This window comes from Peromyscus californicus, unplaced genomic scaffold (assembly GCF_007827085.1).
Source record: "Peromyscus californicus insignis strain IS unplaced genomic scaffold, ASM782708v3 Scaffold_23__1_contigs__length_62951481, whole genome shotgun sequence".
In the NCBI taxonomy this organism is placed as follows: Eukaryota; Metazoa; Chordata; class Mammalia; order Rodentia; family Cricetidae; genus Peromyscus; species Peromyscus californicus.
This window is the reverse complement of record NW_026294534.1, coordinates 9,991,857-10,006,160: the sequence shown is the minus strand read 5'-3', so window position 1 is coordinate 10,006,160 and position 14,304 is coordinate 9,991,857. Positions and strand designations below refer to the sequence as shown.

The 14,304-nt window shown below is 48.8% G+C and overlaps 1 protein-coding gene across 1 annotated transcript in view; it reads right to left on the bottom strand.

Moving 5' to 3' along the window:
* Myom2 (myomesin 2) overlaps window positions 1-14,304 on the bottom strand; it is an 89,605-nt gene that overhangs the window by 57,197 nt on the left and 18,104 nt on the right. Inside the window, exons 3-7 of the mRNA XM_052751769.1 lie at window positions 7,789-7,906; window positions 5,916-6,071; window positions 2,861-2,999; window positions 2,568-2,725; window positions 1,572-1,664 (exon numbers count right to left, since the gene is read on the bottom strand). Coding sequence (XP_052607729.1) covers window positions 1,572-1,664; window positions 2,568-2,725; window positions 2,861-2,999; window positions 5,916-6,071; window positions 7,789-7,895 — 653 coding nt within the window. The 5' untranslated portion in view covers window positions 7,896-7,906. The remainder of the gene's footprint in view (window positions 1-1,571; window positions 1,665-2,567; window positions 2,726-2,860; window positions 3,000-5,915; window positions 6,072-7,788; window positions 7,907-14,304) is intronic.

Below are 14,304 nucleotides of genomic sequence, written 5' to 3'. Positions count from 1 at the left end.
CCAGGGACACCTGAGTCTACCTGCAGAGTAGGTAGACTAGATCCCTCTGGATCCCTCTGGATCCTTCTCATCAATCCCACTATTCCCTCTCTCCTCCACACCTGGTTCCTAATTCTTGAGTTTCAGCAACAGCATGGCACTGGTCGCCTTGGGCCCCTCCCACCCCAAGTCAAGAGGGATCCTGTCTGCTTCTAAGCAAAGCCAGCATCCAACCTGCCCTGCAGGTTTCCTGGTCTACAGGCCTAACTCTGGCCTCCAGTTCTCCTTCTCCCTCTAGTCCCAGTACACAGCACCTGTGTACCATGAGACACTGTTAGAGATCCTTCACAGAAATATGCAGTTCCCACCTAGCACTCTCTCACCTTGGAAACTGGGGCTGCATCTTCCCAAGCAAATTGGCCCTGGTCCTCATTTTACCATGATCTGCTCAGTTCTCCCCTCACCTACCTGTTATTCACCTTTGCAAATACGGGACACCTTCTGGACACCAGATAGCAAGTCCAATTTTGGTGGCCACCTATGTACGACCCCACCTAGCACAGCAGCTGGCACTCAGCATGCTATCAATGGATGACTGAAGAAAGCAACCGTGAGGCCAGGCGCTGAAGCTTATCCGGGGACAGAGTTTCTAGCTTAGCAGAGATCGAATAGCTGTGGAGGAGTGGCATTTACACAGTGAGGGCTTTGATGGAGGAGCCCATGGTCCTGCAGGACTCAGGAACAGCACTACCCTGTCCTCGGGCCACCAAGATGAGCCCAGAGAAGGGACTATCTCCCCCACAGAGAAGCAAGAGTCACAAGGAAGCAGATAGAAAGAGGAAGAAAAGCTGGGAAGCAGGAAGAAGAAACTCCACCTCAGCTAAAGGGCCAGGGCCTGACAGAGGCTGCCAGTCCAAACAAGCTCATGTTGGAGCAGGACCTCAAGAACAAGACCACTCACTTTGACCTCTTCCTCCATCCTGATGGAGCTCCTCATCCATCTCCATCAGGGAACAGCTGGTCACCCCAGCCTAGACTCATCAAGAATCCTGCTAGATGTATTTATCCAGAACCCCTTCCCAAGAGCTTCCTGTTTTCACTTTCTGTCTATGGACTCCACCCTCTCCTCGGCTCTGGTGTCCTGCTCCAGGTCTGCTAAGGGCTGAACACACTTGGCCACTACAGCTATCATTGCGTGAATCCGCCTCGCCATCAGAAACAAATACCAGAATTCATCGCTTCTTCAACAAAACCCAATGCATAAAACATTTTAATTAAAAAAGAAGAACATGTTTTTATTCTAAGCAAACATTTAGGCAAAGCCACTGGAAGAATAAGCCTGTCTGCATGCACTTGTATGTCTGAGTGTAGTATGTCTGTGACGTCACATGACTCTTGCAGGCACACCTGATATTACAGATGCACTTAGGTCTCAGTCCATCGGGGCTGGCCTAGACATCCCAATCTCTCTGCCTCGGCCTCCTAAGGGTGGGGATCAGGCTTCTACTGCCTCTCCCAGCCAGCTTCTGCTGTCTTTGTTTGCACGTGGTTATAGGATGTGACCCCAGCACACACTGGCTCTAGCTCCTTACCTGTTGATCTCCAGGGTGTGCACTCCATACCTGCTCTCAATCCGGTACTTCCCTGGCTCCCCTGCCTGGCATATCAGTCTGCCATCTTTGTACCTGGTGGAGGGAAATATTCACTTTAGTACAGTGGCAGACATACTTTTGAAGTTTTGTCTCAACCTCCTTTGTGCTCCAAGAAACATCTGCTCCTCTTTCTCCTGCCCATTACTGCAAGGTGCTCTGGATCTGGCTTTCTAGGAGAGACAGGAGTTGTAACATTCAAACAGACAGAGCCTCATACATCTGCTTGAACTGCTTATGAATTCCGAAATTATCATTCCATTTAAAAAGAAACATAACTGGTGCTAGCCGAGTCCCAGCCTGGCCCATCAGGCCACATTGCAGTCGGAACACATGAGAAGAATGCCACAGAGTGCATGAAGTCCTGGTCTGAATCCAGGCCCCAACCTACAAAGCAGACCTTAGCCACTGCAGTCTGTGTTATGGTTGGGCAAGTCCTGGAGTACTCCCTCGTCTCCTAACACCATGGATGAGCTGAGATACAAGGTTACAGGACTCCTGTGAGAGACCTGGGACACAAGGGGATATATACAGCAATCTGTGGTTTCAACAGCAAGTGAACAAGAAGGGTCTGTGGGGCTTAAAGATTTGACTCACTAATATTTACAGCTTCCCTCCATGAGCCCTCCTATAATTAAAGCAGATATATGGGCTCTCTGTACAAGGTCAGCAATGAAGCCAGTGCATAGCCAATAGCCAAGACAACAAACATTCACGCCTAGTCAGGAAGTTAACCCTTCAACAAAACATTCTGAGAGAGCCACCAGGTCAATGTCCCTAAAACAAGAATGATAGAACATTAACTAGACAGGCCTAATGAATTTTGTGCACACATTTCCCACACGGACTTCCATAGGTCTATAGGGCAGGCTCTCAGGCACACACGCCTTCCATGCTCGTAGTTCTTAGAGGAAAGCAGCCCCGAATGCTGTCTCTCACCATTGCACCACAGGCGTGGGAAATCCTTGTACAGTGAAACAGAGCCTTACGGACATCCGCTCCCAGATGGTGTGGGACCTTAGCCTCACCAGGATCTCGGGGGCTCTGCTCATCCGGTCTTCAAATGAGTGTCTCTCCCAAGCTAGCTTGTCTTCCACCTGCCGAGAAGAAGCAAGGGTGGGCAGGGAGAGTGTGGCAAGAATATCACACTAGCAATGAAGCGTCCATTGGACCACCTGCATGCAGACAAACTCTCCTTCTATATGCCCCAGGGAGCTTGGAGGTCCTCCTACCATCTGCTCCAGGGAGTACTTGTCCAACTTGTCACGAGCCAGTGACCGCGCCACGTGTACATTCTCCTCCATCTGGGCCAGCTCACTGAGGAAACGCTGCCTCTTAGCTTCTCCATAAGAAGCCTCTAGGGACCGGTACCTAGGAGAGCCAAGAAACTCTTGTTAGTCATAGGACATGTGACAAGACTGTGTGGTACTGACAGACTAGACTGATCCTCTCTGGCTGCAAATCCCTCAACGGGAAGGGATAAAAGAAGATTGGGGAGGGGGGGACAAAACAACGTTTTCTACTTAGTTTTGCCTCTTGCTTTTCAAAGTGTGTTAACGGCGCACAAGAAGTTACAAAGAACAGCAGGTGTGTGGTTTATTAATACAGACATGCACAACATACATCTCTTGCTTTCTTGGCATGAGAGACACAACTAACATACTTGGTCACTCCTTAGAATCCTTCAGGAGCATGTACATGTGGGTGCTTGGAAGGATCCCTGCGTGTAGAGGCTGAGGGTTCACAAACAATGAAGAAATGCCAGCCCAGCCTTAGTGCTGGGAAGTCAGAGTCATTCCTTCCTATCAAAGCCAAGGACCAATATGTACCAGACTGAACAAAGGTCTGCAAGGAATAGTAAGAGCTTGTGATAACAATTAGGGCTGGTGAGAGTGGTAGTGAATAATGAATGACCGAGGCTCCCATCAGCGCTCAGCAGGGCCCACTGCTCCTCCACAGCTACCCTGCAGTGCAATGGTATCATCTCCCTGAACCCTGGGATCACTCACTAGCCACCTAATCTACTTTCAGAGGAAGAAGTGCGCTCAAGACCTGAGATGGGGAAGACACCCACATGAGTGATGAGAGTAAAATATCCTGATTCTATGGGGGGCAGTGGGGGCAGTATAGGGATGGCCAACCCCACACCTGCAACCCTATATCTACCAAGAGGACTGACCATCTACAGTGGGCAAAGAGGCGCCATCATAACTCAAACCCAGACTCAAACTGAGAGGATCCAATGCAAACGCTCTGTGTGTCATGAAGACTCCCATCAGCTGAGACTGTTCCAAAACTGTGCGAGGTTCATAACCAACACACCAACCACTCAAGTTAACAATGTTCACTTTCCTCACCCTACAGTGGGGACACTGAGGGACAAGAATTTGCATATTATGTTCAAAGTCACACTGATATGTAACTGATGGACATAAAACACCATGGCTCAAATGTCCAATGTCTAGTCTACAAACTGAAATACAATCAGAAGATATCTTTCCAAAACAATTGAATACTTAAAAGATAGTTTATGTCTCACATAGCCCAGGTTGACCTGGAACTCACTATGGAGCCAAAGATGACTTGAATTTCTGATCCTCTTGCCTCTACCTCCCAAATGCTGTACCATCATACCTGGTTTGTGTGGGACTTGGAATGATACCCAGAGCACCACAGATGCTAAGCAAGCACCCTCCCCACAGAGCTACCCCCTCACCCCACACAGCTGACATTCTGAAGTCATTTCTTAACACCAGAAGCTCTCACTTTATCATAAAATCAATTTATACAATTCGCATGGTACAACATACCTAAGGCATTTATAAGCTAATTTGTTTTTTTTTAAGAAGAGATGAATAAAGTTCATACTTACAAGTCTACATATATAGTATTTTACATGTCTGTCCTTTGAATGAACTCTCAAGGTATAACACATTTCAATTAAGGTAAGTCCTTAAATGGACTGTGTCCACATGTGAGTCCATGGAGAGCTGGTATCTTACTGCAAGACCTGGATTTTAAATTATGATTTCACTGCTTGACTATTCCTCTAGGATGTTGTTCTTCATCAGTACTACTAAACTTGGTGCCTTGTATTCTTTAAACACACATCTTAACTAACTAAATGATAATATGAAGATTACTAGAAGTATGCTTAAAAATAATCATAACTTTGACACTGCTGAGAATTCCTAGGAATACAGATTTACTGTCCCTGGATTTAAAAAGAATAACACGCCAGGAATCTAAAAACAGGAGAAATCTTGTTTCCATCTCACTTTGTGCTACTGTTCTAAAATGTATCGTTGTTGCTGAATAACTGTACTTTTCAAACAACCGAAAAGAAGGCTGTCCTTTGGGCTATCCACCATCAGTCCAGTTACTCCATCATTGAGCAACTTTCAAATAAAGCAAGCTTACCCAACGCTCATGTGTCCTTACCAATTAGAGCTTCTTTCAGAGAAATTCTGAGAAACTTCAGGGAGCAGTGGGTGAGATATACAGTAGGTATGAAATATTTGGCTGCTTGTGTTATTCTCTTTAATTATCATGGATATTGTGTCCATGAGTGCAGATGCATGGGGAGGCCAGAAGCATAGGATCTCCCGGAACTGGAGTTACAGGTGGTGGCGAGCCACCTGGGAATCAAACTCTGGTCCCCTGCAAGAGCAGCAAGTGTCTTAACTACTGAGCCGTCTCTTCAGACCTACCCGTGTTCTTCTTGAAAGACCGATGCGCCACCACCAGCTGTTTCCCCATCATTTGGATTTTGTAACTTTAGGACTGACATTTTGGCTGGTCCGTCTCTTTCCTATGACAGTGCACCCTCATGAGCCAAATCCATTGAAATCTAAGATATGATGATTTATGGAACCCTTCATAGGCCTTGGTGTCCACAGACACAGCTGTTTAAACACTGGCTGCCTCCTCAGATGATGACCTTGCTCCAAGGGACAACAGAGAGTGTGATGGAAACTCAACGGTGGAGTCTGAGGCTCCGGATGGCTTAGGGATCTAAGTAGAGAGGGTAAGCCAAAAACCGTATCTCAGCCCTGGCCAGTATAATGATGGAGGTGCAGTCCCAATTCTTTGTGGGCTGGGACTGACATCAGATGGTAAAGAGTAAGCGAGTGGTGGGAAAGAGGAACTCAGCTCTGGTTATAAGCAAGCCCGGCTTCTGCTGCTGAACCTCCCCAACTAGCACCCCCTTGCCCTTCTCTGCCCAAGGTCACCCAGCCCACAGCTGCATTGGACACCAGCACTTAGAAGCACCGAAGCAGCAGTTACCTGTTTTCATTTTCAACTTCCTCCTCTTCTGATGCGCTCACCCGCTTAGCGCAGAGCCTGCAGGTCACCCCCGCAGTGGAGCTCTGACTGGAAGCTCTCTGCGAAGAGGACCTCTCTGTGAGAGACCTCTCAGATGATGACTGGGAGGTTGCTCGCCTGCACAAACCGTGAAAATGATTAGATGAGCTGGAAAATTATTAACACGTATGCTAACACACAATGCTCCCTTTCTATACATCCAGTCCTCCCTGCAGCACACACATGTGCATCCAGAGCACAGGCACACAAGTGCACACATATGTACATGCATGCCCTTGAGTAGCCCATACAGATGCACCTGGGCACACCTCATATATGCGTATGCATGCATGCCACATACAGAGGCACACACATACACCACTATACACACCACACAGACATAAGCAGGAGCATGCATGGCCTTGGACACACACTCATACCCAGACATTTATACTTGTGCAAGCACACATATACGTGGATATATATGCATACAAGCACAAGCACACATATGCACGAGTTCACCTAAGCCCAGGCCTGCATCTTTGCATGTGGCACCCTCTCTCGGTCCGCAAACACCCTCTGAAAAGCACTCCCCTGAGCTCCCTGTGGCTGGTGCTCCTCCTGCCAGCCATTTCTGAACCATCCTTCCTGGTTTTCAACCAAGATGCTGTGTGTGTGTGTGTGTGTGTGTGTGTGTGTGTGTGTGTGTGTGTGTGTGGTGTGTATGCATGTGTGAGTGGTGTGTATGGGGACTATGTGTATGGTATGTGCATGTGTGTGTAGTGTGTGTGTGTGTGTGTGGTGTGAATGCATGTGTGAGTGGTGTGTGTGTGGAATATGTATAAGGTGGGATTTATGTGTGTGTGTAGTGTGTGTGTGTAGTGTGTGTGTGTGTGTGTGTGTGTGTATGCATGTGTGAGTGGTGTGTGTGTGGAATATGTGTATGGTGGGTGCATGTGTTTGTGTAGTGTGTATGCCTGTGTGTGTGTGTGTGTGTGTGTGTGTGTGTGTGTGTGTGTGTGTGTATGTGTGTTAGAATCCCAATCACTGTTGAGATGGGCTGCAAATGTTTGGCTTTGTTTATATCAAGGGATGGTAACTAAACGAGTGCCACAAGCAATTCTAAATATAGGGTGCTGGTGACATGCGGCAGGCACCTACAGCGAGAGAAGGCCAGGCTCCGAGGCCCCTTCCTGCTCACAGCCCTCTCTCTAATCAGCCCATGGGAGTTGTAGATAGGCTGCCCCACACTCCGTGCCAGGGAGGCACGAGCTGCAAGCTGGAGGAGACCTCGTCCTTCAGCGTGGCCCAGAAGACACCTAGTCCTTCAGAAGCTCAGGGGTGAATGTGGGGCTAGACCCAGCTGCCCCCGACGGGGAGGACACGCAGGTGTCGAACCTGTACTACTGAGGTAACGGAACTATGGTCAGAACTGACTTCATCTCCATCTTTATTCTGCAGCCTAGGAACCCTGCCAGCATCCTGCCCATTGCTTTCCTCTTGTTCTTCTATATTGTGAGTGACTCTTTAAGTCCCACTGCTAGAAGACCCCCGGGGAAGAGAATAAAGTCAGAGGCTTATACTGAGCAGTCGTGGGCATCTCCTCCAGGGGCTCAGGGTCAGCCCACAGGTGCTGCAGGATACATGACAACTCCACCCAGCTGGGTCATGCAACCCACCCAACCTTTCGTCTCCAAAAAAGATGTATACATCAAGGATGCGGTCTTCCCTGCTTTCAGACTTCCCACAAACCATTTCACCACCAGACCTCAGGGAACAGCACAGTCTCCAGCCAGAAAACATCAAAGCTGCACATTCAGAATTCAGGAAGTCGAGCCAGGACCTGTCAACTTACTTTTTCAATGCATACTGGTCCAGGAGGTACCTGGTTTGAATGTTTCGATATGACTGATCAAAGTGCTTGTGTCTTTTCTGGTAGAAAGGAACTGCCACCAGGGACATCTTGGGTGCTTCTGAGAGAAGAAGAGCATGAGGAGTCAGGGCCTGTGATCTCCGCCTTTACGTTCTGCATCATTCCAGGGGAGAAAGATGGAGCTGAGGCAATGGGCTCTGTGGAAAGGATGCTTGCAGTGCTGAAGACCTGAATTAGGGTCCCCAGCACCCATGGAAAAGATGAGTGCCACATGCCTGTAGCTCTAGGCTGGAGAGGGCAGAGTGGAGAAAGGAGGGATTCAGGAGCTCACTGGCCTGGCAGTCCAGAGAGCAGAGATCTCTGGGTTCAGTGAAAGACCTTGTCACACAACAATTGAGAAGGATACCTGACATTGATCTCTGGCCTCCACATGTGCATGCACGCACACGCGCGCGCACACACACACAGACAGAGAGACAGAGAGAGAATAGACACATACACAGAGAGAGAGAGAGAGAGAGAGAGAGAGAGAGAGAGAGAGAGAGAGAGGCAGACACAGAGACACAGAGAGAGAGCAGACACACACAAACACACACAGAGATAGATACACACACAGACAGGCAGACACAGATAGACACAGAAACACACAGACAGACACAGAGAAAGAGAGAGAGAGAGAGAGAGAGAGAGAGAGAGAGAGAGAGAGAGAGAGCAGACACACACACAGACAGACAGATACATACAGACACAGAAACACACACACAAAGACACAAACACACAGAGAGACACATAGATACATACACAGAGAGACACACACACAGACACACACAGAGATAGACACACAAACAGATAGACACACACAGACACACAGACAGATACATACATGCAGAGAGAAACACACAGACACACACACACACATACACACACACACACACACACACACACACACACACACACACACACACACACGAGAAAGGCTACTCTGATCCCAAGAGGGGGATGGAGAGGATTACACAGATACAAATCATCCTCCACTATACTCATGAAATCCACAGACTTCTCTGGAACCCAGTTTTATTTATTTTTTTTTTGTTAGCTTCCGTGACAATCAGAAAATGTGGCTATATGTTTTCTTTAATTTCTTCCTTAACGGTATTTATAGAACGCCTAATGTGCTCGGAGCAATGCAAAAAGCAGTGTGAGGAAAGAGGGTAAAAATAATTTAAACAGATTAGAGGAGTAAACAAATACCTGAAATGACAGGAGCCAGAGGCCACACAGAGATACAGAGTGCCCTGTAGAGGAGAAGAGAGGGCACCAGAGAGGCAGGCCCCCAGCACAGGACGTGTGGGGAGGGCCAACAGACAGAGGTCAGGAGGCAGGACTGGTTCGGAAGCATGAAGGTAAGAACACGGTGTGCAGCAGGACCTTACTCTAGGAAGGCTGCAGCCACACCAGAAACCTCCAGGGGCTGCCCCAAGGGCCTTGGAAAATTACTAAGCCCCCAGTGCCTCCAAGGGTCATCTGAAGTCATGAACCATGGACTTCTAGTATCAAGGTTGGAGCAGATGCAGGAAAGGACAAACCAAGACAGCAATGAAACCCCAGGATGTGAGAAAGTGAGCAAAGCTGGGTGAAATTCTCCCGAGAGACCATTGAGAGATTTTGGAGCATTTCAGGAATTACACGTGTTCATCTAGTGCACAGATTCACCCCAAGTAAACAAAATTCACGCCTGGCCCCTTCGGTCACCTCTACACAGTCACTCAGAGGCAGATTTCCTCTGTCTCTGTGATCCTCGGTTTCCCAGATAAGATACAAAGAACAGCCCAGGCCTGAGCTCAGAGTCTGCTGTGTTTAGAACCCACAGCACAGTCCTGAGACTGCCACTCACATGAAAGGACATGAATGGGGGCTCAGGAGGGAAACTTGAAGGCAGCTCAGAGAGGAGACTGCCTCCTTTCCAATCCTCGTCATCATTCAGCCGTCTGTATATTAGAAAATTCACCATAGTGCGCCATTTACCCCATGATCAATTCCAGTTAAGCCTGTGGGATCGCAGAATCACAGAGCTGGGGAGGATCCTGGGAATGATCCCAAACACAGGCCAGCCCATCCCCCACCCCACACCCCCAAGGTCAGCAAACTTCTGTCTTGGGGGCCTTTTATGCTTCGATACACTAGCATGTGTTAATGTTTCTTCTTAACAACCAACATGTTAACCAGCCATCTCCTGTCCCAGAGGCCAAGTGTGCTCCCCAGATTCCACAGAGTGTGCCATCATCCACTGGTTCCAAATGTGTAAAGAGACATTGTGCCCTAAGGGCCACACAGAAGCAACCCAGCCAGCCTTGAAGGAGAACTCAGAGGTCAGGTGCCAGGCTCCCCGGGGCCAGACTCTGCCTCCAGCTCTGTGATGTATCCTTGGGGCTTACTCCTAATCTCTCCAGCTCTGATATTCCACACTGAATCTATGTCACAGCTGGCACTGTGCTTGGTATGGAGTAACAAACAACAGACTCCATGGCTGTCTCTGTCACAGGGTCATTGTGACATTCAACCATGTAGATGGGAAGAGGTACCTGAAAAGCCCCCTCACTTTAACACAGGGAGGGGGGGCCTCAACTGCACCTCAGCAAAGTGATCCCCAAGAAAGGTCTGCTGCCCATGGCTGCATGTGTTATCTCTCTGGGGACTAAAGATAGACCAGCATGACAGAGAGAGCCACCAGAAACTGGTTTCCTCTCTAGGATTTCTTCCCTAATCCATCTGCCCTGATAACTTCTAATTCTTCAGCAGAAACCATAGACTACCACGTCATTCTGTATGTGTACTTACGTAAGTGTTCATGCCGTGTTAACTTTCAAATTGTTTTTTGCAAAAAGAACTCCAAACACATGCTCCATCCCTAGTAGAACTATCCACAAAAGAGGGCCAAGTACACTTCACTAGACGCATGCCTCCGTGTGTAATATAAGACGACATGGGTCATTATATCTCAATGGCCCTCTTCCCTTTAACTCAGCAGAGTGCCCTACTCCATGCTACAGGCACAGACAACACACGGTCCGGTGTATCTCTGACATTATCTCACATGCTGTCCAGTGGGCCTGGAAGTCTTCAAACACTTCACGTGTGAGGAGCACACACTTTGTAGTGATTAGCAAGAAACCTCCTGCCTTAAGTGGTCACGTTCCCTGGGCCCCTCACTCTGACACACAGACCCACTGCAGATACGTCCCCCGGGTGCCTTTGACAAGGGCAACAGCACTTTCCTGCACTTATTCCTATACTTTGTACCCCTAATGCCATCAAGGGCAGGAGTCGAGGACTCTTCCAGCGCAGGCACTCTCCACTGGACACACTTTTCAAACCACAGCCTTTTGGAGGAGCAACTGATGTGTGTCCACCATTGCTGAATCCCCAAGACCACTGGATTCCAAGAAGGAAACACCTTCGAGTTCATGGCTCGGGGACAGTGCCAGCTGCATCAGTGCCCCTGAATGCTGTGCCTGGGACCCTCGGCTCCACCTGTCTCCTCAGACTGCTACCAGTCTCATGCCCAGCAAGGCATGTCATAGGGAAAGGAGGCCTCATGGGACCCCAGTGTGAGCTCTGCTGCCATCGCTGACTCCTTGGGACTTCTCACTTCAGAATTTCCCTGAGTCGGGCTGGGTTCCCAACCCCATGTCTATCAATGGGTCCTCCTAGAAGCATATGCCTATGGCCCAGAAAAAGGTCTGGGGCTGCAGTCTGGGAGTATCAGGTGCATAGGCATGAAAGGGCCCTTGGAGAGCTCCCCCAGACTCACACTGTGACTATCCTTCTTTCAGAAATACTTTAAGTGTCCCCACACATACCCAAAAAAGATGAGGAGCACCTCTTCTCCAAAGGGCAGGTTCTGACGATCCCCTGGAGTTCAGGAGCACAGAGAGGCTTTGGTTCTGGGGACCCCAAGGCCTGAACCCTCACAGCGCCAGGCTACTGTGTGGTTCACTGTAAAACCAGAGGACTGAACTAGCATCAGAAATATCCCTCTAAATACCCCTCGCCTCCAGCAGTGTGTGTCTATGGCTGTACGTAATTAACATCAGAGGCCATGCTGACCAGTAATGCTGAACCCTCTTAGATGGACACGCCCTGCCTGAAGGACTGGTGCATTCCAGCAGAGCCAAGACACCAGCTGCTCCTCTGACCACTCCCAGACACTTTCCGCCTCAGCCCAGCTCTGGAACCACACCCGAGAGGCTCCTGACATGTTTAGGAATTAGGACACCACCATGAAACTCGAGCCTGTCCCCAGCGCCGGGGCTCCGTGTCTGTGATGTACCTTGTTCTGAGCCCTCCCTGCAAGGAAGAGTGGAAACAACCTCTTTTGTGTCTCTAAACACGGTTTCAGTTTGTGAAGACATGTCAGGTGGAGAGCATTTACTCCTGTGCAATTAAAGAAATTATTTATATAGCTAAAAATGCCAAAGTTCATAGACACACGGAATGAAAATAGTTCAAGGAAGAAGAGAGAACCAGCTGACACAGTGTAGCCCACAAGGAACAAGTCCCGAGTTCAAGAGATGAATTGTTTCCCAGCTCACTCACATTAGAACCTATTTGTCTAAATGTGGTGGTATTTTATTTGTACTGAAATGTGATTTTAATTGTATGTTAATAAATAAAGTTACCTGGGGGTCAGAGCTATTAGAGCCATAGCAAGTGCGTGGCAGCAGTGGCGCAGCACGCCTTTAAGGACCTGGAGGGCGGTACATACAGGCAGTGACGTGTTTGGGTTTACAACCAATGAGAAGGCAGAACAGCTAGACTATATAAAGACATACACACAGGAAGTAGGTCTCTTTCGGAGAGCTCTCTTGGCTGAAGAGGATCGCTGAATCAGGAAGGGTGAGGCTCTTAGCTCTGACCTCTTGGCTTCTCTGAATCGGCTCTGTGTTTCTTATTTAATAAGACAGTTGGTTACATCTACATCTAAAGGGTTTTTTTTAATGACTTATTTCGAGGAGCAGTGGTGGCGCACGCCTTTAACGCCAGGCAGATCTCTGTGAGTTCAAGGCCAGCCTGGTCTACAGAGCGAGATCCAGGACAGGCACAAAAACTACACAGAGAAACTCTGTCTCAAAAAAAAAAAATAAAATGACTTATTGCCAAAAAGGACCTCTTACCACCAAAAACAACTAGGCACAAGTCAAGCCATGGGGACGCTGAGGATCAATTAAACATGGCTGGTCCTGCAGGGTCCCTCCTTTGAGAGCCTTGGCATAAGATAGAGAAGGGTCCAACTTTGTATTCACAAAGCGCTCAGCTGTCTGTGAGGACTCGTCGGCTTCCCATAATACTTTAATAGTGTGAATTTGACACAGAAATCATCCCAGGCAGCTCCCACTTGGGCAATCCTTACAGCCACCCACAGCGCCACCCTATTTCACAAAGGAAAGTGAAGTCGGCAGTCATAAAAACCGCACAGAGTCCTATTGACGATCTCCCCTGGTCCTGCACGTGACGGACCTCCGGTGTTTAAGCTGCCAGGTTCGTGTGAGCTTCATACACATGTGCTGCAAATTCGATTTAACGTCCTTCCAGAGCACTTGGCAGCTTCCCCTCACTTCTGCTCCATTCTGCCTTTGCAGAGCTCCAAATGACAGTCGCTGAGCTCATGGGGCACAGCATCTCCAGAGGGCACGTGGAGTTGGCGTGGGCCCCAGAAAAGAAGCTCTTGGCTCCTAGCACGGGCTTTTATCTGGGGCCCCCATTTACTCAATATCACCTTTAAGTGTCTTGGTTCCCGCGTGCTCTCTGTTTCCTGTTTTTGTTGCACTCAGGAAGGAAGGAATGTGGGGCAGGTGACAGAGAAAGCTGAGGGTTTCCAGCCCCGCCCTCGAGTGCAGCAGGAGCCCCTTTCCCCTCCTGGTGGGGTGGGCGGGCGCAGCTCACTGCACACAGCTCTAAACAAGGCATCGAGCTGGAGACCCGCAGGATCCAAACTCCAAATGTACAAGGATGGGAAACCCGACAACCCACAGACAATTGTCCTTTCACTGAAAGGGCTTGAACCTCCTCCCGAGCCCTGCCCAAGCTCTGCGCTGAATGCCTGGTGTTTCTCTGCCCTCCACCCCACAAGAAAGTATCCTTTTTCTAGTCCGCCCTCTCCTCCTCTCCATCTCTGATCCTTTGTAAGAACCCCAGAGACCAAGTCAATTGGCTGCTTTAAGAACAGTTTTTAAAAAATAAAAATAAAAAGGGCAGGAAACCCAGGGGCACAACCTACCATGAAGGGGTGTCAGATTATACAACACTGAGGCCCAGAACATAGGGAAATAAAGAACAGTCTTGGGGGTAATGCCTAAGGGTGTAGCTCAGTTGGTAGAGGACTAACCTAGCTCACCTGAAGCCCTGGGTTTGATCCCCAGCACGACATTAAAAAAAAAAACCACCAGGTGGCACACACCTATGATTCCAGCACTCTGGCACTCAGATGAAGGCCAGAGG